General features: G+C 45.0%; 1 protein-coding gene across 17 annotated transcripts in view; it reads right to left on the bottom strand.

Annotated features, from left to right (window-relative positions):
* Positions 1–23665, bottom strand: part of LOC139277579 (band 4.1-like protein 1) — a 298694-nt gene that overhangs the window by 72820 nt on the left and 202209 nt on the right. For all 17 annotated transcript variants that reach the window (XM_070896228.1, XM_070896234.1, XM_070896233.1 and 14 more), the window contains exons 4-8: positions 17604–17708; positions 13859–13901; positions 9804–9879; positions 6724–6942; positions 3152–3239 (exon numbers count right to left, since the gene is read on the bottom strand). In XM_070896228.1, coding sequence (XP_070752329.1) covers positions 3152–3239; positions 6724–6942; positions 9804–9879; positions 13859–13901; positions 17604–17708 — 531 coding nt within the window. The remainder of the gene's footprint in view (positions 1–3151; positions 3240–6723; positions 6943–9803; positions 9880–13858; positions 13902–17603; positions 17709–23665) is intronic.

Raw genomic sequence — 23665 nt, 5'->3', positions numbered from 1 at the left:
AATCCCATGTGCCTTAATTTTGCACACTAATCTCTTGTGTGGGACCTTGTTAAAAGCCTTTTGAAAGTCCAAATACACCACATCCACTGGTTCTCCCTTATCCACTCTACTAGTTACTTCCTCAAAAAATTCTAGAAGATTTGTCAAGCATGATTTCCCTTTCATAAATCCATGCTGACTTGGACCGATCCTGTCACTGCTTTCCAAATGCGCTGCTATTACATCCTTAATAATTGATTCCAGCATTTTCCCCACTACCGATGTCAGGCTAAACGGTCTATAATTCCCTGTTTTCTCTCTCCCTCCTTTTTTAAAAAAAGTGTGTGTTAAACTTTTAAATAAAATATATTTTAAACTACAACTGAATCATTTCCATTAACACAACACAACATTACGGAACAGGTCCAACAGTGAACATGGTCCATATGGAATAGTTGTCGCTGAGCCTTCAGGCAGCAAAGCGTTCACGAATGAGCTGCTGGCGCAAGGCTCGAGCAATTGTTAAAGGGGCACGATGGCCCGCCTTCCTCCGCCATAGTTAATTACATGGCTTCCTCATCCTCCTCATCGTCATCTGCATCTTCCTCCTCATCAGCCACTCTCACCTCAGGTGGGTCTTCTACTACCAGCTGCTGCTGCCTCATGATGGCTAAGTTATGCAGCATGCAGCACACAACAGTGAACTGACTGACAATCTCAGGAGAGTATTGCGAGTAGCCTCCGGAATGGTCCAAGCATCGGAAACTCTGTTTCAAGATGCCAATGCTCCTCTCTATTATGCTGCGTGTCGCAATGTGCGACATGTTGTATTCCCGGTCAGCTTCCATCTGGGTTACGCGTAGGGACGTCATGAGCCAGTTGGCGAGACTGTACCCAGTAGCTAGCTCTGCAGTTCTGGCTGCTGCTGAAACATGGCAGATATAGCGCTCTCCTGTAAGATGAATGCATCATGGGTGCTCCCAGGGTATCTCGCATCAACTGACATGATGCGATGCATGTCGTCACACACGAGTTGTACATTAATGGGGTGGAAGCCTTTTCTGTTCCTGTATATCTCAGAATCCACCAAAAGTGCTCGTAAGGCGATGTGGGAACAATCAATGCAGTCCTGTACCTTTGATAAGCCAGCAATCCTGGAGAAGCTCACAGCCCTGTCACGCATTGCCTGGGCGGTCATGGAGAACTTTATGTAGTCATCCCTCTGGGCACATATCTGCATTTGGCAGGTGACTGCTGCACTATGTGTTGCATGTTAAGAAATGGCGCACATATCCCCAGTTGTGGCCTGGAATGATCCAGATGCATAAAATAAAAGTGCAGCTGTAACCTTCACTTCAACTGACAAAGTAGATCTCCTGACACTTATAGGTTGCAGGTCTGCTTTTACTAACTCACAGATCGTGGTTACAACTTCTTTGCGGAAACGCAGCCTTCTCACACAGTCTGCATCACTCAGGTGCAGGTATGAACACCTGTCTCGATATACTCGACGTGGGCAAGGCCTCCTACCCATCATCCTACGTGCTCCGAGGTTCCTCATGCGATGATGTTGAATCAATCATCTCCACCGCAGCACCATCATGCAGAAGGCTTTCACGAGGTATGGTATTGTCAGTATTGCCTCCATGATTAAATTGTACCTTTGCAAGAAGCTCAAAACAGTAGGGCAGGGACTTAAAGCTTCTCTCCTCTCTCTCTACCCAAAGTCGACACCCTAGTATAGACCACATGCTGATCTGCGCATGCGCAATAGGCTTGCTTAAAACGGGAAGCTAGGCATTCAAATTAGAACATTTGGGGCAATGAAATCTAATGCAATTAAGTACCACCTCACCACCGGCCGAACGTCTCCTCGAGGGTCGCCTGGCAGAATCGGTCCCTCACCCGGACACAGGGGCTCAGCAAACACCCACTCCTTCCCCCTCCGGGCTTCTTTTGATGCTACTGCATAGTGTGAGTGTTCTCATCCCTTCAGTTCAGCTTCCACACACACCCACCCCACCGGGCTTCTGTTGAAGTCAAGCCCCGAGCCCCTGTGTCCGGGTGAGGGACCGATTCTGCCGGCCGACACTCTGACCCTCGAGCCCCATTTGGAGACGTTCGGTGGGGGCGTGGCACTTTGAAAAAAATCCAAAATTAAAGAATTGCATTTGACTTCCATTTTCTGCGTTTAAAGTTTGAAAAAATTAAGCTTCATGATGCATATTTATTGTGTTCTTGACTCCCTCCAAAACGTCACCTAAAACCAATGGTGTCTTTCTGCGACGATTTTTTAATGTGCGCTGGTTTTTCTTAAGTGCCCAGAAGGTTTTTTTTTGGGAGTGATCACATACGCCGTCCTAGGAAAAATGTAATTTGGGCAAACTTGTAAATGTGAAAAACTGGCGCAGACATCAGGTTACGTCCCCTATGATGCAAAAAAATACTAACCTGAAAAAGCGTAACTAACTGAGTTACGCTGGTGTAGTCTTTGGGGAAACTTGGATATTTTAATTTAGGCCAACAAAAGTGGAGCGCACCAAAAAAACGGCGCAGATAACTAGGGAAAATTGAAAATGGCATCAGTGCAATTTGATTTTACCAATGAAATCTCCAGTGTGACCATGAGGTACCTATGAAAACAGATTGGAATGCACTGCCGGAAAGGGTGGTGGAAGCAGATTCCACACTAACTTTCAAAAGGGAGTTAGATAAATACATGAAGGGATAAAATGTGCAGGGCTATGAGGAAAGGGCAGGGGAGTCGATCTAATTGGATAGTTCTACCACAGGAGCGATGGGCGAATGATATCTTTCTGTTCGGTATCATTCTGTGATTCTATTATACATGTCGAGAAGCACCCCAGATGTGCTTATCCTACATAATTACTTTGAAAAGTAAGTCTTACCCTTATGTCGGAAAAGAGCAAGGCTCGTTTCCCTACCCTTGAAAGGTCAGCTCTAACATTAAGATAATTAAATAAATAAAAAAGGGGCTTTACATATTGGCTTTCTGAGACAAACCTTTAAGAATAACATTTAATTATTAGGAAGAGTAGAAGTTAATCTTTTTTTAAACCTTGGTGTATATATTGCTTTTACAGCTCTGAAAGCATCTGGTATTTATCTTAAAGAACTGTACAACGGAGATACGACTCAGAATGATAATCACCTTTGCATGATGTAGGTCCACTCCATACATAGAGAGCTTCTTAGCATTTTCCAAAAAGTTCATTTCTGCTTCTCCTGGTGTCATGCCCCTAGAGTAATGCACAAAGAGCTTATTGTCTCGGTTTAATGACTTTGAAACAGACATCAGATTAACAGAATAGCATTTAACAGAATGACCATTCCTTGCCAGATATTTCATTGTTTGGGTGCAGTATCTGCCTCATTACCATAATCCCTTTTCGTAACAATAAGTTCCACTACTTAATAATAGAATTTGGTTCTTTTAAAATTCTTTTCAAAGATAGAGTTATGATGGCTAAAAACACCTTGAAGTAGATTTAACTATCAGATGGCCAACCGGCAATGTGAGCTGGCTAGTTGCCGGACTGTGTCAGCTGAAGGCCCATATTGAAGGTCAGGCCACATTAGCATTGTGCCAGTGGGCTGCGGGCACCAAAGGATGCTCCAGCAGCCTGCCAGCTCAGGGTTGGCGCATTATCGAGCAACCCAGAAGCAGGCCCGGCCCGCAGAAAGGTAAGTCTGGGAGTGGGGGGGGGGGGGTAAATCCAGGTGTTAGCAGCCCACTTTATTCCTGTGGTGCCTGGTGCAGCAGTCGTGCTCCTCCTAGACCCACAAAAATCATTTTAAACTTTACGCTTTAGGTCCTCTTCAACTGTGCCCCCTTTGTAAATCTGGATAGGGAGTATACAACTCATGCACAGACTCAAAATGGGAATCCGGATCCTGTGTATGTTATAGGACCCTGATTTGCATATCAAAAGAGCCTATTGCCAGAAGTAGGCAAGTGCTCTGGACACCCTGTGGCAGGCCCCTTTCAGGATGGCGTCAACTAGATCGAGAGTTGGAACAGGGCAGTAAATTTCCCCCCGGGTTAGAGAGTGCTTGCGCCCCAGCTCTGCCTGACGCAGCTGGTGAAAATCCCCCTCCTTTGTTATACTACTGGGATTTTAATATGAAATAAAATCCAGTCAAATTAAAGGATTATGCAGCAAAATAACAAATGGTAAACCCCTGACAGAGTTCTGTGTATTTCAATTAGTTCAGACGGTGCACAGTCTGAACAAACAATGCGCTAAGAATCAATCATCTTAATCATTAAAAATGACTTTGCCTTTATTCATGCAGGAGTCCAAGAGGGATAATTCTTGTCTTGGGCACAGGCAGAAAGCTGTGGGTTGCAGATCGACCAGCCATTATAGACCCCACCTGATTTTCCTTTCCATTGACTTCAATGGTGTAAACGGGTGGTCAATCTCCTTCCCCAACAGCACTGTAGGATCACCTTCACCACACAGACTGCAGCGATTCAAGAAGGCGGCTCACGACCACCTTCTCGAGGGCAAATAGGGATGAGAAATAAATGCTGGCCTTGCCAGCGACACCCACATCCTGTAAACAATTTTTAAAAAAAATCTGACCCCGGAAGTTTTCCGGCCACGCCCAGAGTGAACATTACCCACCGATTTCTGAAGCAGGTCTGCCGGAGTCCTAATACTTAAAAAAAAATATGCAAATCCAAAAAGAGCTGCTATCTCATCCATTGCTGCTCTTTACTGGATTGCTAGCTGAGAATTTAATGTTTCTGAGCATTACTTTAGCACCAGCTAAATCACCACCACCATTTGTAAAAAAACAGCTAAGCTCCCTTCAGGGAGAAAAGCTCCTTGGTGGTTTTCATGTGGGATGAAGGAGTAATCAAGATCCCTCCGACGCACAGACAAAGACAAAACATCTGAAAGCATCCGCCACTTACCGGTATACTGAGCTGTAGAGTGGAAATTGAAGATAGGTTTCAACATATATTCCAAAATGTTAATCCACCAGAGCCCAAGGTAGTCACTGCTCTTTGAAAGGAAATCTAACATCCAACACTGAGCATTTAAATTCTGTCATGGGACACTAGCCTATATCTTAATATCCTTGAATGGGTTATTGCCTTCCAAATCCGTACCTATTTTTTGCCCAACTACTCCATGTTTGAATCTCTCCAAGCAGGTTTCTTTCCCTGCCACAGCGCCAAAACAGCCATAACCAAATCCTGAGAGTTTGTGACGATGGTGCATCATTGCTTCTCAATCTCACTGCTGTCTTTGACATGATCAACCACATCATCCTTCAATATTTCCCCTCCATTGTTCAGATCAGCCTCTCAACCTCTCTGTGCTGTCAGACTGCTCGTCTTGGATGCACCACAGTCTCGTAGAGTTAAACATTGTGAAGACCAAAAGGCACTGGCTTTGGCCCCCCGCCAGAACCTCTGTACCCTTGCCACCGATTGCAGCTTTCTCCTCAGCAACCGCCTCAGGATGACCCAGACTGTTTGCAAGCTCAACATCCTATTGACCCGTTTCTGCTTCTGACCCCATAGCTTCCCCATCACTATTTCAACCTCTGTAACATTACCCTCCTCTTTATTTTAGTTCATTCACGGGATGTGGAAGTAGTCGTCAAGGCCAGCATTTATTGCCCATCCCTAACTGCCCTCCAGAAGGTGGAGGTGAGCTGCCTTCTTGAATACAACAGAGTGGCTTGCGAGGCCATTTCAGAGGGCAGTTAAGATTCAACCACATTGCTGTGGGCCTGGAGTCACATATAGGCCAAACCGGGTAAGGATGGCAGATTTCCTTCGCTAAAGGACATTAGTGAATCAGATGGGTTTTTACAACAATCCATTACTGATACTAGCTTTTTATTCCAGATTTATTTAATTGAATTTCAATTCCCCAGCTGCCGTGATGGGATTTGAACTCAAATTTCTGGATCGTTAGTCCAGGCCGGTGGATTACTAGTGCAGTAACATAACCACTATGCTACTGTGGCCCAAACTTAGTTAATCTGCTGCCAATACCCTCATCCATGCATTTGCCAGCTGCAGACTTGACGAATCCAATGCTCTCTTGGCTGGACTCCCAACTTCCAACCTTTGTAAACTTCAACTCATCCAGAACTCTGCTGCCTGCATTCTATCCCACTTCAGGTCCTGCTTGCCAATCACACAATTGCTTGCTGTCCTACATTAGTTCTCAATTCCTTAAACATCTCCCATTTAAAATTCACATCCTCATGTTTAAATCCTTTCATGGTCTCACCCCTCCCTATCTCTAATTTTTTTCCACATAAATTAGAGTAATTTCAGACAAGCTCACGAAGCATCGGGTATGCTAGTGTCCCACAAAATCAAGATTCTGGTGTATGATGAGCTCAGTGGCCTGAATGGCAAAGAGCTCACGCACTGTATCAGTAGGGTTCGGACCATGGTTCTTCTCACATGAGTCCCCACGCAATGAGTTCACAATCTTAGCCGAGTGTGGGACTTAGCTGATTAAGAGAACAGAAAGTGAACTTAATCAGAGAGAAGATCTATTAATATTGATTTTGCATACTGTCTACTAGCCAACTGAGATGAATACAGGTTGAAGCCTGGAAGGATGCAGGCAGCAGTTCAGTGGAGGAGGGAGACTATTTAAAGTGGGCGATGCTGAGAATAATAGATCAAATCAGAAATTCTAAAACAGCTTAAACCACATTTGAACAATATAGAAAGTGTCTTACTTGTAGCTCTTGTGTAGCTCTACCACCCTTTCTTCTAGTTCTTTTGTCTGATTTGGTGCAAAGCGAGTCTCACTGACATAGTCAGGTCCATGTTCCTCGGGATCATAATCTCCCAGTTCTGCCTGAACAGTATATGAACCCAATAGAGCATGTGTAACAAAGGAGCACGGCAATCGCCCAGAGATAATATCATCTCTCAGCTGCAAACATAGGTAATACCTGAAGTAGAACAGAGCCAATAAAGTAAATCATTTGAGAGACAATGTACATGGATAACAGCAAGTCGATTCCAGCAAACAGACATTCACCTGTCTGGAAACACAACACAGCATGGTTCCTGTCTTGATAAAATAAGAGCCTTTACTAAAGTGCCACTGAGAGAACTGGGTGGCACAAAGAGTTAGACATTAGCCCATTACTTCAGGGACCAAGATTCAAATCCAGCCCAGGCTGAGGGCATTAAAGTCCGTCCTGTAATGTATTTGCTTCATGGGTTCTTTCCTTAAGAATTCATAACAGCACATTGCTATTAAGAACTAGTTAGCTTATTAACAAACATCATCAGTTCATCCACTAGGCTCACAACTGCATACCTCATCGTGGATGACTTAGACCGAATTGACTGGGGTTTTATTGAGTCTTGTGAATATCACGTGTCTGGTTAATCTGAATATCACGTGTCAATGCAACAGCTCTACAAACCTGTGAACATACTCTCGTGCAAAAATTTCATGTCCCAGCTCCTAGATGTCAGGGCTGAGTGAGAACGGGTATTTGTCATTAATTTGGTACTAATCATTAGTTGGAGAGAGAAAAATGCCACACTGATGCAGTGGTGGGGAAGGGCGGGGGGGAAATACTCGAGGTTGGGGCTCAGGCACATTGTTGGTTTCAGTGTGAAGATAGCTTTACTCTGCATCCTCTACTATACCTAACCCAAGGAACACTTAATTCCAACACTGGATTCTTGAATGTAAAATGTTCTATTTCCCAGCACTGTCCCAGGTTCACTGTCTTGATAGAGCAAGTTTATAAAATATAAATCACAGAAATGTGTTGTCATGTCATTTGGCCATGAGATGGCTGGCTAATAACAATGACACACAACATCTCTCACTCTTTGTGAAGTGCTGCTTCATAAAGAAATTATAATTTCAGGGGAAAAATATGTTCAAAACATACTTTTATATTTTTACCCAACAATACTGTTTAACCTTTTGCAGCATTTTATTGCAATTCTCTGTCAAAACAAACCAGTTTTAGCATGTTCGGGGGAGGATGGGGGACGTCCCAGTCACTCAAGTGGTTAAACATTTGACTGCAAAGCAAAAGGTCAAGAGTTCATGTTTCATTGTTGCTTTACAGTCACACTTGGATCAGCTCGGTGGATTTTTGAATTTCTCAACTGCACTGTTAGATGCAGAATCAGATTGAAGTGTTCGAAGCCCTGCCTCTGGGGAGGAGGAGGGGTGAGGCGAATGGTCACTGTCCAGCTATGATATTTCAGTTGCACCTCCAGCAGCCTTATCACACAGCTGGCAATGAAAAGTCAGTAGCACACAATGCCTTGACCTCTTGGCCAAAGGGGACAGTGTTTGTTCAGAAAAAACAAACGAAAAATTTTTTTTTTGTTCTTTATATTTCTCTAATTGTACATAAATTAGGACGGTAACATATTCTGAGTGGCAAGTTCTTGCTGTCATTACATTCCAACCATTGATTTTGTTTTTTTTAAACAAATGAATGTAGATAAAACCAGTACGAAAAGGAAAGCTGGCATCCTTGAAAGGCGTCAGTCAAGGCTATCCCACTACAATGTGTCAGTTGTCTAGCATTGGTGTCTGTGCATCTGGTTGTGTGCCAAACACACTGCTTAAAAAAAATTAATGTCAGCCTATTTTTTTCTATGTCACGGCGCAATCACAACAGAGACTGAATTAAAAAAGGTCAGATCATGGCAAAGCTGAATACACATTAATCACACCAATATCAATACCATGAAGCAGACATGCTCTCTATGGGTGAACTTGACTTGTGTCTCAAAGTATGATCTTTTTTTCCCCCCTTTTCCACATCACAGAGAACCTTCAGAGCTGTACAACTGACTTAGTAAAAGTAAACACTTCCTAACTGTACTACTTTCCCCAGGAAATATCGGGGGCGAAATTACCCCGTGCCCCATTTACGCCCGGCCCGGAGGTTCTGCCCCCGGTGCGGAATTCAGTCCTTCCGCTCCTCAACGGAGACGGAACGCTATCGGAGGCGCTCCGCGTTCATGGAGCGGCATTCTCGCCGGCGGTAGCATGGTGCTGAGTCCAGCGCCACACTCTGGAGCCCAGCGCCTCACCGGCGCTGATGTGACAGTTTGGCCCGTGCCTTCAATTAAAGGGGAGGGCCGCTGCGTGCTCTGCAGTCCCTTTGGCGGCCGCCACTGGGCCACCAGGGACGCTCTCGACCGGGCCAACCGCCCAGCACCCATAACGGAGTGCCGGGCTGCAAGATGGCGGCCTGGTCATGGCAAGGTCCGCCATTGTTGGGCCGACAGAAGAGTCGGACGACAGAACAATATGGCGGCCCATGGTGCAAACAGCTTCCCCTTTAAGGGGCACCCCAGCGGTGAATGTCCGCCAGTTTCGCAACCCATGTAGCTGGCTGAGACATTGGCCGGTGCCATCCTCGATGCACGCGAGCGCAAAAGGAGTCGACGCGCACGGCGTGCGTCAGCCCGGGGGCGCAAATCACGGGGCATGGCACTAACAACAATGCCCCCCCCCGCGCCCCCCAAACCATCAGGGCAATTTCTCCGGAGGCGTTATGGACCCCTTCCCCCGAGCGATAACCCCATTGCGCCTCATTAGTGCCCCACCCGGAGGCGCTAATGGGGCTATTAAAAAAGCACAATTTTACCCGCATCCTCATTTATTTTTATAAAAATGGCAAAAGGTAATTTGAAGAAAAATCGACACCCTTAAAAATGCAAGGAATGTGTGTAATGAAAGATCAACTTTATACATGCATATATTCAGGAATGAGTGACTGGCATCACGTGTACTCATGAATCAATGATTGTTTCAGCTTACCTTGTGATATCTTCAGACAGCTGGGTTGGATCTGGGGGATAGAACTTCACTGTGTATGCAAGATGCCAAGGGCCACCTACAGAGAAAGGAAGGTCAACAACAGAAAGAACGCATGAAGGATAATCCAAAGCGATTGTGTTCATAGCCTTGACTACGACTACATTGTGAAACACTGAAGACAAAGGCAGAAGCAGCCTTTCCATTGTTGGAATGAACCGCCAGATGCAAAGCTAGTGAAAAGCTCGTGCACTTTCAACCCTGAAAAATAATTACTTTCACTTGCAGGAAAAAAAAAAGCGGCAGCGTTTACAAAAAACACCATTAATAAACAACCTTTAGGATGTTTCATTGCACTCTATCCCAATGCTAAAAACACAGCAATGAAAAAAGTTACATTTTCTGGTATATAATATTCGGCTGTAATTTGCAGACTCTACGGGTGTGTATGAGGTCCACATGCGCCCGTAGTGGTCCGCTATTTCTGGGTTTAGGCATGTGCTGCACATGCACTAAAACACGGAACTTGCGATCGGTCAAGAATTCTCTTGCCAGATCATACGAATCCCGGGAAAAGGGCATTTGTTGGCGGAGAGTTGGGCTATTTAGAGTAAAATTCTTACATCTGGTCAAAGCAGAAAAATAAAATGTTATCATTTATACATTAAAAACCTTGTGCAATAAGGCAAGTTTACCTGTAGCCCCATTAAAACATGTAAATTTATTTTTCATAAATGACATTTTTGTTTTAATTATTGAATTAAATGCCATTTTAATTCATTTTAAATACGTAATTAAAAAAAAATTTTTTTTACGTGTAGATATATTTTTGTGTGATTCCCCATTCATACTTATAAGAAGTCTGTACATACGGAATCCCATAAGCATGAATGGGGATTCTCTTCTTTGATTGGTTGGTCAAACCCATGCGATCCCAGGGACGCTTGCAAACCATATGCACCCCTGGGATGCGTGGGACTCTACGCAGGCCTACGCAAAGAGGCCCAGGAGAGCAAGTGTCCGGACCTCTGGGACCATCAGGTAAGTTTGTAGAAGCCTCTGACCGCAAATTCAACTCCATTAAAGGTGGTTAAAATTGATTTCTGGTTTCTTGACCCCAGACGTATCACAGATCGGGGAGGGAGCACTGTCTACAGACTTACAATACCTTTCACTTTGATGTACGAGGTCAGCAACTGTGGAAAAAATTTGTTCGAAAACTGTGGATCTCTGCACCTTTTGAAAGTGTATAATTTCTGTTCTGAATACTAGGCAGCATGTCAGTTCATGTTCCAATCGAGACTATGATCGATGATGGATTATGCTGTTCTCAGAGACCAATTGTATTCTGGAAACCTTGGGGCCAAGTTTCGGCCTGAGTTGCTCCTGTTTTTTTGGAGCAACTGGTTTAGAATGGAGTATCTTAGAAATTGCAATTCTCGGCATTTAGTTTGCTCCAGTTCTAGTCAGTTAGAACAGTTTCATTTTGGAACAGGGGGCGTGTCCAGCCACTTACGCCCATTTTGAAAGTTTAGGCAGTGAAAACATACTCCAAACTAACTTAGAATGGAGTATGTGTAGATTTTTGTACGCTCAGAAAAACCTTGTCTGCACTTAGAAAATCAGGCGTAGGTTACAAATCAGGCGTAGGGAATGGGGGGGTTTAAAGGGAAGTTTACAAACATTAAACACTTCAGTTTTACAAATAAAGAGCCATCATCAATAATAAATGATAAATACATCAATAAATCAATCAAAAAAAATTTTTAAAAATTAAAATGAAAAAAAATCAATAAAACAAAACATTTTCTACTTACCGACCTGCAGCACCGGGAGTCCTCCAACAGCGTGCTGAGACGGCCCCCCTCCCCCCAGTGTGTCTCTGTCAGTGTCTCTATCTCTCTGTCTGTCTGTGTGTGTGTCTCTCACTCTCTGTCTGTGTCTGTGTTTCTGACAGCGAGGGGAGGGGGAGGAGGAGGAGAGGGAGAGAGGAGGGAGGGAAAGAGAGAGGAGGGAGGGAAGGAGAGAGGAGGAAGGAAGGCGAGGCGAGGCGAGGCGAGGAGAGGAGTAGGAGAGGAGAGGAGAGGAGGGAAGGAGGTTGAACGGCCAGGCCCAAGACTTCGGGCTGGATTTACAGGTAGGTGGTGTCGGGTCCTGGGTCCGGGTGGTGGGGGGCGGAGGTCGGGTCGCCGGGGCGGGGTGGGGAGTGCGGGGGTCGGGTCGGGTGGGAGGTGAGCCTTATCCACGCAGCCCCAGTGAGGCCATTCGACCAGGGCCAAGGGCTGCGTGCTTCGGGCCGCTCCCACAGTTTTGGGCGCCTGGAGCTACTGCACATGCGCGCCCACTGTAGCGCGCATGTGCAGAGGTCCCGGCACTGTTTTCAGCGCAGGGACCTAGCTCCGCCCCCCAACAGCTCGTGTTGCGCCGCGCCCGGCTCTAGAGGACCTGCAGGGAGCCGGAGAATAGGTGAGTTTTTTTTAGGTGCACTTTGTGGCGTGAAAAACAGGGGTCCAGGTCCGGGCTGCGCTGTTTTAGGCCCGGCCCAAAACTTGGGACCCCTATAACCTGCAAGCAGCTGACGATTTTCATTGCAAATGTTTTATTGCAAAATATTCATGTCTGAATAGCTTTATCTCTTATTCTGCTATTCATTCTCCTACATTAAAAAAAATGATCCGATAAAGAAAGACAATAAAGTAACCTAATTTTATTTGGGGCTTTTCTTCAAGATACCCTGCAGAAAAGAAAATTAAATGAATCAAATCATTTATAGTCAATTATAGCAGGGCATGTGGTAATTGTTGGATGTTAAAATCATTAAGACAAATTAAAGTTTAAAAATCTCGATTTTATAGGCTTTTAAAACAGAATTTTGTTGAAAAAGCCAATTAAATTATGAAGAATACCAACAAATCCAGCCTGTCTGCATATTTTTACATTCACTCTCGTTCTTGGGCATTTTGACATATCATTCGTTTTTACAATTATTGAAGAAAGGGAAATGCTGAACATTCTGTTTTAGATTTCCCAAGAGGTAAATCTCAGCTTGGGCTTCCGATTGAATTTGTACGACTGCCCATCGAGCATCAGAATTCCATACAATACATGATGGGGACAGAGTTGTAATAACAAGAGAAAGATAATCGCAAAACTGTCATTTCATCTCGAAAATGCTGCTTTTTAATAACTCGAGATAAATTTGGTTCAGTCTCAGATATGATATGGGCTGCAGCATGATTTCTTGATCAAATCTACCTCAGCTTTCCTCCTTTGCACCGTTATACACATAAGAACATTAAAAAAAAGATCATGGCTGATCTGATCTTGGTCTCTACTCCATTTTCTTGCCCATTCCCCATAACCCTTGACCCCCATATAGTTCAAGAATCTGCAACAGTCTGCAGACAAATTAAGGACACAGATATAGGAAACAATTTCAGTACGTGCATCAGATCTGCCGAAGCTTTTTTTTTTGTAAATAAACAACTAACCTAGCAGCCACTCCAGTTTTAAATTTCTATCTGTTTTCCAAATGGAAAGGATTTTTCAAGGTCTACTCTCATGTACTTCATAAAAACAGACCCAGTTCAGAAAAGTACCCTTCATTATTTTCATATAAAATTGACTCCATTGAATGTGAGTCTTGCCTGAAGGAAGGAGATAGTTTGTCTGCTTTACTTGCAGGGATAAGTAAACCAATTATGACCACTGTGAAAATGCAACAGAACGCTTGATATACAAAAGTGGCAAGTAAATGGCAACGAAGTGTACATGTGCATTAACAATGGAATGGAGTGACAATAGAGATGAACTCATCAAATCTAGAAGGGCAGAGAATAATAACTTTAAATGAAAGTGCCAGTTAGAGACATGGCAATAAGAAAGATGACACTGTGGGCTTTGCTGCATACGATAATAATCACACCAAATTCAGTTCATGGCCAAAAGTTAAAAGCTGATGAAACACAGTAAAACCTGAATGTGTTGCTCAGTACAGATTCTTAAGTAAATGGATGGTATTAATGTTTGTTTCCGAGAAGGAGGCATAAAAGACTCACTTCGAATTTGTTTCTTTATATCTTTTGAAGGGTCCAGCCAATTCTGAAAATAGAAAAAGACAGCACATATTTTTATGCACCCAAACATTCATACATTGAAGAAGATGTAACATTGCCTGCTACCCAAATTACATTACAACTGTTAATAACATCTAAAGTTGCAAGTGACATTTATAAAGTTCATAATTAAATACATAATTATAGGCCCTTAAGTTTAACTGTCATTGCCAAGTAGTCTCATTAATGTATACTTATTACTCAGTGTCAAAATGGTTCGACTCAGAATGTAAAATGGAGTCAGTTATCAGGCTGTAAGCAAGAGTTATCATTTCTATGCTGTCACTAAATGGAAAAAAACTGAACAGCGAAAATATGAAGAGGACGGCCTGCCGCTGTAATAAAAGACACAGGTACTGTGATAACTTCAAGGAGTCATAGTCTGAGACACACGCTTTAAAAATGAAAAAACTGTGGCACACATTGGCTGGAATTTTGTTCCGGGAAGCAGGTTGGGGGTGGGATCCAAGGCGGACGGGAAACCCGAGAGGCCAGGCTTCCCGCAGGCACTGCAGATTTTACCGGCAGAGCCCAATATGAATGCGAGACCTCCGGGGGAGGAGCAGGTGGAAGGGAGGCCTGGGGGTGGGGAGGCAGGGGAGGCCTGCGAAGGCCATCAGAGCCTCGTGGTGGTGGGTTGGTTAGGGACCCTGGATCCAGGAGGTAGGTATAAAGCCACCTAACTCTCCTGGATGCAACATTTGCCGCCTCTGTTTAACTGCCAGGTTTCACGAATTGTGTGGAACCCGTCCACAAGAAGTTAAAAACAAAATGGAGGGGAAAAAAAAAAAGGAGGATTCCAGCCCCATGACAATATTCAAATTGAGGTAACACCCCCTGGGAGCAGGTTGGTCATCGGCTCTCCATCCCTCCTCCGGCAAAACTGGAAGTGGGCGGGTTGGAGGCGCGATCAGGTCGGGTTTCACATTTTTAACAATTTAACTGGCCCACGCTCCAAACCCACCCGTTTTTTGATGGGAAAATTACAGCATAACAATAATTAGAAACATGCATTTTTCAAATTTAAAACCACACAAGTATTCAAATATGCAGTTTTCTAACTTAATGTCCACAATAGTTCTGATTATTTGACTTCATGAAAATAGCAATGCAAATTTTTGCTATTTTGAGAAACCAAACGTATGCATGACTAAGTGAAATGATATTCTAAAGCCTTCATGGGTACTGTGAAATGTACATTCACCAATAGATAAATCTCTATATTTATAATCACTTCTTTTAAGCAGATTTCTTCTCAGTCTTGATTTTCTGTCCTATATGAATTCGCACCAATTATTCGCATGCATAATTACAAATAAATCTTTCCAAGGCAAGCTGCACTTACAGTTGTCATGAAGCTTTGCATTGTTTTCTGTTCCGTTATAAATGGTGCAGTACACAGAATATTACTGTTCCCAGGTACGGTGTCACACATTCTATGTGCGTTTTGTGCGAGCGATTTTCTAAATGTCGTCAGGCGTGTCATTGCGAGGGACACCGAGCAGAGCCTAAGTGCTTCCTCATGGGAAGGGGGATCAAAACTGAAGGGAAGATTACCCAGAAGGTGGGTTGGCAGTTTAACTATTATAAATGAGGCAAGTTTAACTGTGTCCGGCCAGGGTTCCCTGGCCTCGGTGTTCCCTGGCCTCGGTGTTCCCAGCAGCTGCACCGAGGCAAGGACAGCCTCATGGAGCACTTCTTGTGGGCCGGGAGGAGTAGGAGTGCTTCCTCCAGGCCCCCCAAGTTCCTGCACCATCAGCAGCCCACCCCCGCCACGGGATCAAATGCCCTCTCCCCACCCTACAGCGTGTGGGCAAACCCAGACTTCCGGATTTCCTGCGCCCTAACGGGCCTCCCCGCTCCTGGCAGACCAAACACTTAAAAATTCCAGCATATATCTCGGTCTGTTAAATCAAGTCAGACTCCCCTAGTGGTTGATCAGTGTCTGGAATCCCTGCTAACTGGATTGGGACATGTGTTATATTGTGGTCTGGGGAGGCTTGCTTTATTTCTTTTTTTAACATCATTTTTTTTCAATGATTTGGAATTCAGTCCATCAAAAAGATTGGGTAGGTTGGGATGGGAGGGGTGAGAGAGTTTCCAAAATCCAAGTGAGGTATTTTCCACAAGGTTTTACTCGGGCTGAATTGCCATTTTGGGTAATAAATCATCGGAATTGTATTTCATGAAGAAACGCCAACAGTCCCTAAATATATATAACCATCCAATGTTATGTCCAATTATCCAGCAGCTCAAACTCTTTAAATTTTGCCCCAGATTGAAGCCAGCTGTGACTGACCATACATCACACACATCCAGGAGACATGTACAAACATAATCTGCACTTATATGGCTTGTCTTGCACAATGCTGCTTAAGCCAGTGACTGCTCTGGCATGGAGTCTTTAAAATGGTATTTTCAAATTTCAGATGCTGATCCACCTCGAACTCAGGCTGGCCCACCACTTATGAATCAAGGATTATTAGCTGGACTTTGTGATTTTCACAAAGCAAATTATGTTTTGAGATCACAGTAATTGAATACCAAGTATTAGTCGAAATAATAAAATATGTATAGAGTGGGCTTTAAAGAGAGCAAGGATTTGGCTTAAGTGGAGTGATGACAATGGAGTCAACATGCTTAATGCAAGATGGTGGGCTGGAGTTGGCCAAAGGGTCTGTGGGTATGATAATAAGCTGTGAGACAGCAGATCATGGATATAGAAGCAAAAGGAAAGGTCGAAAACAATGATGTACATAAACATGGAGAAAGGGACTGGGTCTGCAAACTTATTTCCACATTATTAACTTTAATTGACCCAACGATATTCGTATTTACAGTAATTAGACTGGGTGTCCTTAAAGGGATAGGCCAGGAATGTAAACGCACCTATCAATTTACAAACTTCTTTCTGAAGAACAGACCCATGTGCTTTGTGAACTGATCTCACGCATAACAGTTCCCCAATGCGACAGCTGTGTGTGCACGATAGCAGGACTATTACTGCAATTCTGAATATCTTTTTATTCATTCTAACAATCATGTGGGCAATGCTGACAAGGAAAGCATTTATTGCCCATCCCTAATTGCCCTCGATAAGGTGGTGGTGAGTCACCGCCTTGAATCGCTGCAGTCCACAGTGCTGCTCTAGGATTTTAACCCAGCGACGATGAAGAAAGGATATATTTCCAAGTCAGGATGTTCTGTGGTAGGGGTGTATCTTATGCATCCTATAGATGGTACACACTGCAGCCACGGTGCGCCGGTGGTGCAGGGAGTGAATGTTTAAGGTGGTGGCTGGGATGCCAATCAAGCGGGCTGCTTTGCCCTGGATGGTGTCGAGCTTCTTGAGTGTTGTTGGAGCTGCACTCAACCAGGCAAGTGGAGAGTATTCCGTCATACTCCTGACTTGTGCTTTGTAGATGGTGGAAAGGCTTTGAGGAGATAGGAGGTGAGTCACTCGCTGCAGAATACCCAGCTTCTGACCTGCTCTCATAGCCACAGAACTAACATGGCCAGTTTCTGGCCAATGGTGACTCTCCAGGATGCTTCTGGGAGGGATTCAATGATGGTAATAGCATTTGATGGGTGTGTATGCTGCATTAATGTATGGCAGATTGACAGTATTGCTCAAAAGATCAAGGAAAACATAAACGCATTTAGCAATAAGTAGAATTACATAATTCACCTTCTGGCTTTCAGAGTCACAGAATGTAAGCCCATAGTAATCCTTCTCCAGCAGGTTGAGGCGCTCGCAGACCAGGTCAAACAGCACTTGGCCCTTGGCACGTTTCTGTACGTTTGAGAAAAAAAGTGTTACAAAACATGGAATGGCTGTTAAAAGCATGTGTGCTTGTCAAGTTAAGCATGTAAAATCAATTTTCTGAGCTCAAGCCAGAGATTACAGGAGGTTATGTGGTTGCTTTTCAGCCCCACTGTGACTCTGTAAAGCTATCTACTATATGCAAATCTTCCATAAATCTCTACAAATAATTTCAATCTTCGATCGATCCTTCAACAGTCAGAGCTGTGGGACTTAAGGTATCTGAAGAGTCCAAGAGTTGCGGTAAAGTGAGAGAATCTGATTTGCAAACCCCTTGTGGCCTGCTTCTTAAGGTATGTAACAAATCTCCTACAGCAATTGTGCTCTTATCTAAATGCTTTTCTATGTGAAAAAATATTGCAAAGCATAACATTTTCTCATTGAGCAATTTGACTATCTCTCATGAGTTAATGGTACTGTAGGGCACCACATATTCAATCTAAATTTTCAGTTAGTATTGAGTCAAGAGTTTTATGACCTCCACAAATCACAGACAGACTCCATTGTACATTTCCAATGGAACATGCCCGGGATATGTTGCCCTCGCAGCAGCCTTCAGATCATTTTTGAGATATTTATGTCACATAATTCCACAGGGTTGTGGCACTTGGGAGAGAAGCTGGTTTGAAAGTAACAATTACATCGTTCAGAGTTTCTGCATTATAAGAGATCTGCAAAGGTTACAATACCTGAAAACTGTTTGAAAATTAGTGACTTGTGACCAGAGATGCAACTATTGATTTGCAAGACACATTCCACTCTCCTCACGGGCTGAGCAGCTCCAGCTTTCACAATGAGTGGGTGGCGATTTCATGATAACTGCATTATCCATTTTTTTCCCACTCTGTTCAAAGTGAAGATGTTTTGATTTGTCTCAAAAGAGGGGCTATTTAAAGATTTTCTGCACTCATTTGATATTTCTGCTCCAATTCCTGCACTCATTTAATGTTACATTTCTCAAACACTTATAGGTTTTGATGACTGCTGTTTCAGATTTCACTTTTAGATTTCTTTGTTGAATTGTTGAACTGTAAAACTACAGAACATTGGAAAAAACACACTCAAAAGCCTTTGGAACCCAATTACATGCAAACAGATTTTTACCAACTTGACAGCAAAATTTTCCCAAAGGCAACGAGGTTAAAGATAAATATCTTGAAGTAGTTAAATGAACAAATGCAGCAGTGAATCAGCCTTCTCTTTTTTTTTTTCTTATTGCTTCATTCCTAATCGAACAAATTAATTATTGGGTCCTCATTTTTTGTAGCTCATAGGTTGATTTGTTGGGGCAAAATTGCTTCGGTGTCCTTGTTTTCAAATGCCTCCATGGCCTCGCCCCGCCCCATCTCTATAATCTCCGCCAGCCCCACAACACTCATATCTGCCTTCCTCTAATTCTGGCCTCTTGAGCATCCCCGATTTTAATTAGCGGTTGTACCTTCAGCTGCAAAGGCCCTGAACTCTGGAATTGCCTCTCCAAGCCTCTCCCTTCCATTAAGGCGCTTCTGAAAACTACCTAGAATCATACAATCATAGAACCATAGGGCCCAAGTTTCGCGCCTGATTTTTTAGGAGCAACTGGTGGAGAACGGACTATTTTAGAAATCGCAATTCTCCACATTTTTTTTTCTGCAGTTCTAGTCAGGTAGAACAGTTCTAGTTTAGAACAGAATTTTTTCTTCAAAAGGGGGCGTGTCCAGCCACTGACGCCTGATTTGAAAGTTTCCACAGTGAAAATGTACTCCAAACTAAAGTAGAATGGAGCCAGTGAAGATTTTTGTAGAACTGAAAAAACCTGTTCTACACATTAAAAAAATCAGGCGCAGGTTACAAATTAGGCGTCCAGAACGAGGTGGGTGGGAGGTGGGGGGGGGAAGGGAAGTCATTAAATTCTATAATAAATCCTTATTTATACTTCTACAAATATTATACAAATAAATCCAACCTGAATAAACATTTATAAGCAAAGAAAAGATTAAATAAACCATCTTCCTATCTGTGTGAAAGTGCTTCAGCCAGGGAGAATTCTGCAGCGTGCGTGCCGCTGAACGGGAGGGGGGGGGGAAAAGGAAAAAGAGAGAGAGAGGGGGAGGAGAGAGAGAGAGAGAGAGAGAGAGAGGGGGGGAGGAGAGAGAGAGAGAGAGAGGGAGGAGAGAGAGAGAAAGAGAGAGAGAGTGGAGAGAGAAAGGAGAGAGAGAGTGGAGAGAGAAAGGAGAGAGAGAGTGGAGAGAGAAAGGAGAGAGAGAGTGGAGAGAGAAAGGAGAGAGAGAGTGGAGAGAGAGGAGAGAGGAGAGAGGAGAGAGGAGAGAGGAGAGAGGAGAGAGGAGAGAGGAGAGAGGAGAGAGGAGAGAGGAGAGAGGAGAGAGAGAGGAGAGAGGAGAGGGCGGGGGGGGGTGGGTGGGGTCGGGGAACAGGAGCGCGGGTCGGGGCGGGTCAGTCGGGGGGGTGGCGGGTCTCGGGTCGGGGCGGGGGGGAGCAGGTCTCAGGTTGGGGCGGGGGGGGGAGCGGGTGTCGGGTCGGGGGGGGGGGGGGGGGAAGAGCGGGTCTCGGGTGTCTGGTCGGGGGGGGGTGGGGGGAGAGAGAGAGAGAGCGCGAGTGTTGGGTCTGGTTGGGCGGGGAGCAGGAGCTGGCCGTGGGAGGAGCCTCATTCACGCAGCCCCAGTGAGGCCATTGGGCCAGGGCTAGGGGCTGCGTGCTTCAGGCCCCTCCCACACAGTTCGGCGCCTGGAGCTACTGCACTTGCGTGCCGACTGTAGCGCGCATGTGCAGAGGTCCCGGCACTGTTTTCAGCGCCGGGACCTGGCTCCGCCCCCCCCACAGCGCGTGCTGGCTGTGCCGAGGGCCAGAGGACCTGTAAGTAGGTGGAGAATACCGAGGATTTTTTTTAGGCGCGAAAAACGGGCGCCCAGCTCGGAGGGACACCCGTTTTTTTTCTTGTGGAAACTTGGGCCCCTAGAATGGTTACAGCACAGGAGGCCGCCATTTGGTCCGTCGAGCCCATGCGGCTCTCTGCAAGAGCACCTCAACTAGTCCCACTCCCCCGCCCTTTTCCCATAGCCCTACAAATGTTTTTCTTTTGGGTACTTATCCAATTCCTTGTTGAAAGCCACGTTTGAGTCTTCCTCCACCACCCTTTCAGGCAGTGCATTCCAGATCCTAACCACTCGCTGCGTAAATTTGTTTTTCTCGTGCCACCTTTTATACTTCTGCCAATCACCTTAAATCCGTATTCTCTGGTTCTCGACCCTTGCACTAATGGGAACAGTTTCTCGCTATCTAGTCCCCTCATGATCCCCTCATGATTTTGAGCACATCTATCAAATCTCCTCTCAACCTTCTCTGCTCTGAGAACAACTCCAACTTCTCCAGTCTATCCACATAACTAAAGTCCCTCATCCCTGGAACCATTCTTGTAAATCTTTTCTGCACCTTCACGGCCTTCCTAAAGTGCGATGCCCAGAATTGGACGCAAAACTCCAGTAGAGGCTGAATCAGTGCTTTATAAAGGTTCATCACAACTTACTTGCTTTTGTACTCTATGCCTCTATTTATAAAGCCCAGTATCCCGTATGCTTTTTTAAAACTGCTTTCTCAACTTGCCCTGCCACCTTCAACGATTTGTGTACATGTACCTCCTGATCTCTGTTCATACACCCCTTTTAGTACCCTTTAGCTTATATTGCCTCGCCTTGTTCTTATCTCAATGTATCACTTCGCACTTTTCTGCATTCAATTTCATCTGCCACATGTCTGCCCATTTCACCAGCCTGTCTATGTCCTCTTGAAGTCTATCACTATCCTCCTCACTGTTCATTATACTTTCAAGTTTTGTGTGATCTGCAAACTTTGAAATTGTGTCCTGTTGTAGGAAAATAGCGTGATGGAAATTCAATCAAGAAAGTTGTCAGGGAAATACTGATCTAGTTGCAGAACGCAGATAGGATATTGATCTAATTAACAAACTGCCACTGTTGCTATTTCTGAGGTAACGGCTCAAAAACGTGGAGTCTGGTGGGCAAACAAGGTAAATAAGCTTAGACATACTAAATGAATTAAAAGCAAGCCAAGGACCTTTGACTATCGATAGATATGCAACTATAATATAATCAAGGAAAAAGACTGAGCCACGCCCTGGGGACCGCCCTCAGGAGCACGTGGACAGGGACCAAGAACGGTATAAGAATGTAACCATTTCTGTATTCCTCGAGCGGTCGAGAAAGGCTCTCTGTGCGTATGCTTGAGAAATAAAGGCCCCAAGTTTCCACACGCGGCGAAAAAGGCGCACCTCAGAGCTGGGCGCCTGTTTTTCGCGCTGAAAAAAATGTGCGGTATTCTCGAGCTCCTTGGAGCTCGATGTCTGCTTGGCGCGGCGCACAGGGGGCGGAGCCTACCACTCGCGCCGATTTTGTAAGTAGGAGGGGGCGGGTACAATTGAAATGAGGCTCCTTGGTGCCGGCACCCCTGCGCATGCGCGTTGGAGCGTTCGCGCATGCGCAGTCTGAAGTAAACATTGGCACTCGGCCACTTTTAAAAGTGCTGCAGAAAAAGTGAAGATTTGTTTCTTGGACCCCTGCAAAGGCTTGTATTTCAATTTTCTTGATATTTCTGTGTGTGAGGGAGTGCTGTTAGCAGCACTGCTCAATAAATCACCTGCTGAAATCAGTGAGTTCAGCTTTTCACTGCTAAACTTGCAGAACCGGTGCCTGCAAATTAAGGACACTGTGTTTGGAGAAATAAGAGTGCCAATTCAACTTTGCAATGGATCAACGTCCACCAAGAACAAAGAATTTCTTGCATGAGGAAGTGGAGATATTAGTCAACGTAATTGAGCAGAGATGGCAGGAGCTTGATATCAGCAACAGAGGTCGCATAAAAGTGCCACCTAAAGAAAAGAAGAAATGCTGGAACCAAGTTGCAGAAGATTACTGCGCAGTGGTGCATACCATGAGATCTGGAAGGCAGTGTAAAAAGAAATGGCACGACCTTGGTCAAGTAGTTCGTGTAATTAATATTTCCCATTTTTAATTTAATCGTAATTGTAACCTGGCTATCTGTCTGTCCCACCTTACAGACTGACACACTCTGTAAAAAGTTATATTTTACTCTTTGCAGAAGAAATTGGCCCACAACAAAAGGGAGGCAACTCGGACAGGACGAGGCATGCCCAATCTGCATCCACTGACACCCTTGGAACAAAGGGTAGCTGCAATGATGAGTCGGACATGGAGTAAAGCAATCGGTACAGCACAAGCTGGGCCCGCACACGAGGAAGAGGGCAAGTCCTGAAAATGCATCATGGTTTCGCTTCCGATGTTGCGGGTCCCAGTGGTGCTGCTGATATAATGCAGCTTTCTACAGTCAGTGCACTACCGTCCCAGCCTGCGCCTCCCTCTCGCATAGGTTCTGGTTCCACCTACTATGGTTTTGATTCCGACGCTTCGGGTCCCAGTGTTGCTGCTGATATCATGGAGCAGTTTACACCCATTCTTCCAACATCCCAGCCCACGGCTCGCACTCGAGTGCTGTCGTCTGGAACACCGAGCGTCCTACCGTTCCAGCCCGAGCCTCTCCCTCGAGTTCTGCCATCTGGAACACAGAGCGTCCCACAGTCCCAGCCTGCGCCTCCCTGTGTAGTGGTGCCGCTTGCAACACCGAGCATCCCACCGTCTGTGCCCGCGCCTCCCAGTGTAGTGGTGCCACGAGGCAGACCCAGGCAGAGGAGGAGGAGATTGGAGACACGCTCTCCTGAGATGCAGCGTGCAACACATGCGGCTCAGGTTGTGGCATTGGGTATGGAGACCAATGAGCTTAGCCGATCACTCATCGGTGGTGTCAGTGCATTAGGTGAAGAGTTGATGGTCCTGATGGGAGAAATAGCAGTAATGACACGGGAACTTAGGGAGGGAATGTCCGAGGGAGTGCAATCG

This window comes from Pristiophorus japonicus, chromosome 12 (assembly GCF_044704955.1).
Source record: "Pristiophorus japonicus isolate sPriJap1 chromosome 12, sPriJap1.hap1, whole genome shotgun sequence".
In the NCBI taxonomy this organism is placed as follows: domain Eukaryota; kingdom Metazoa; phylum Chordata; class Chondrichthyes; family Pristiophoridae; genus Pristiophorus; species Pristiophorus japonicus.
The sequence above is the reverse complement of the archived record's forward strand: the minus strand, read 5'-3'. Positions and strand labels throughout refer to the sequence as shown.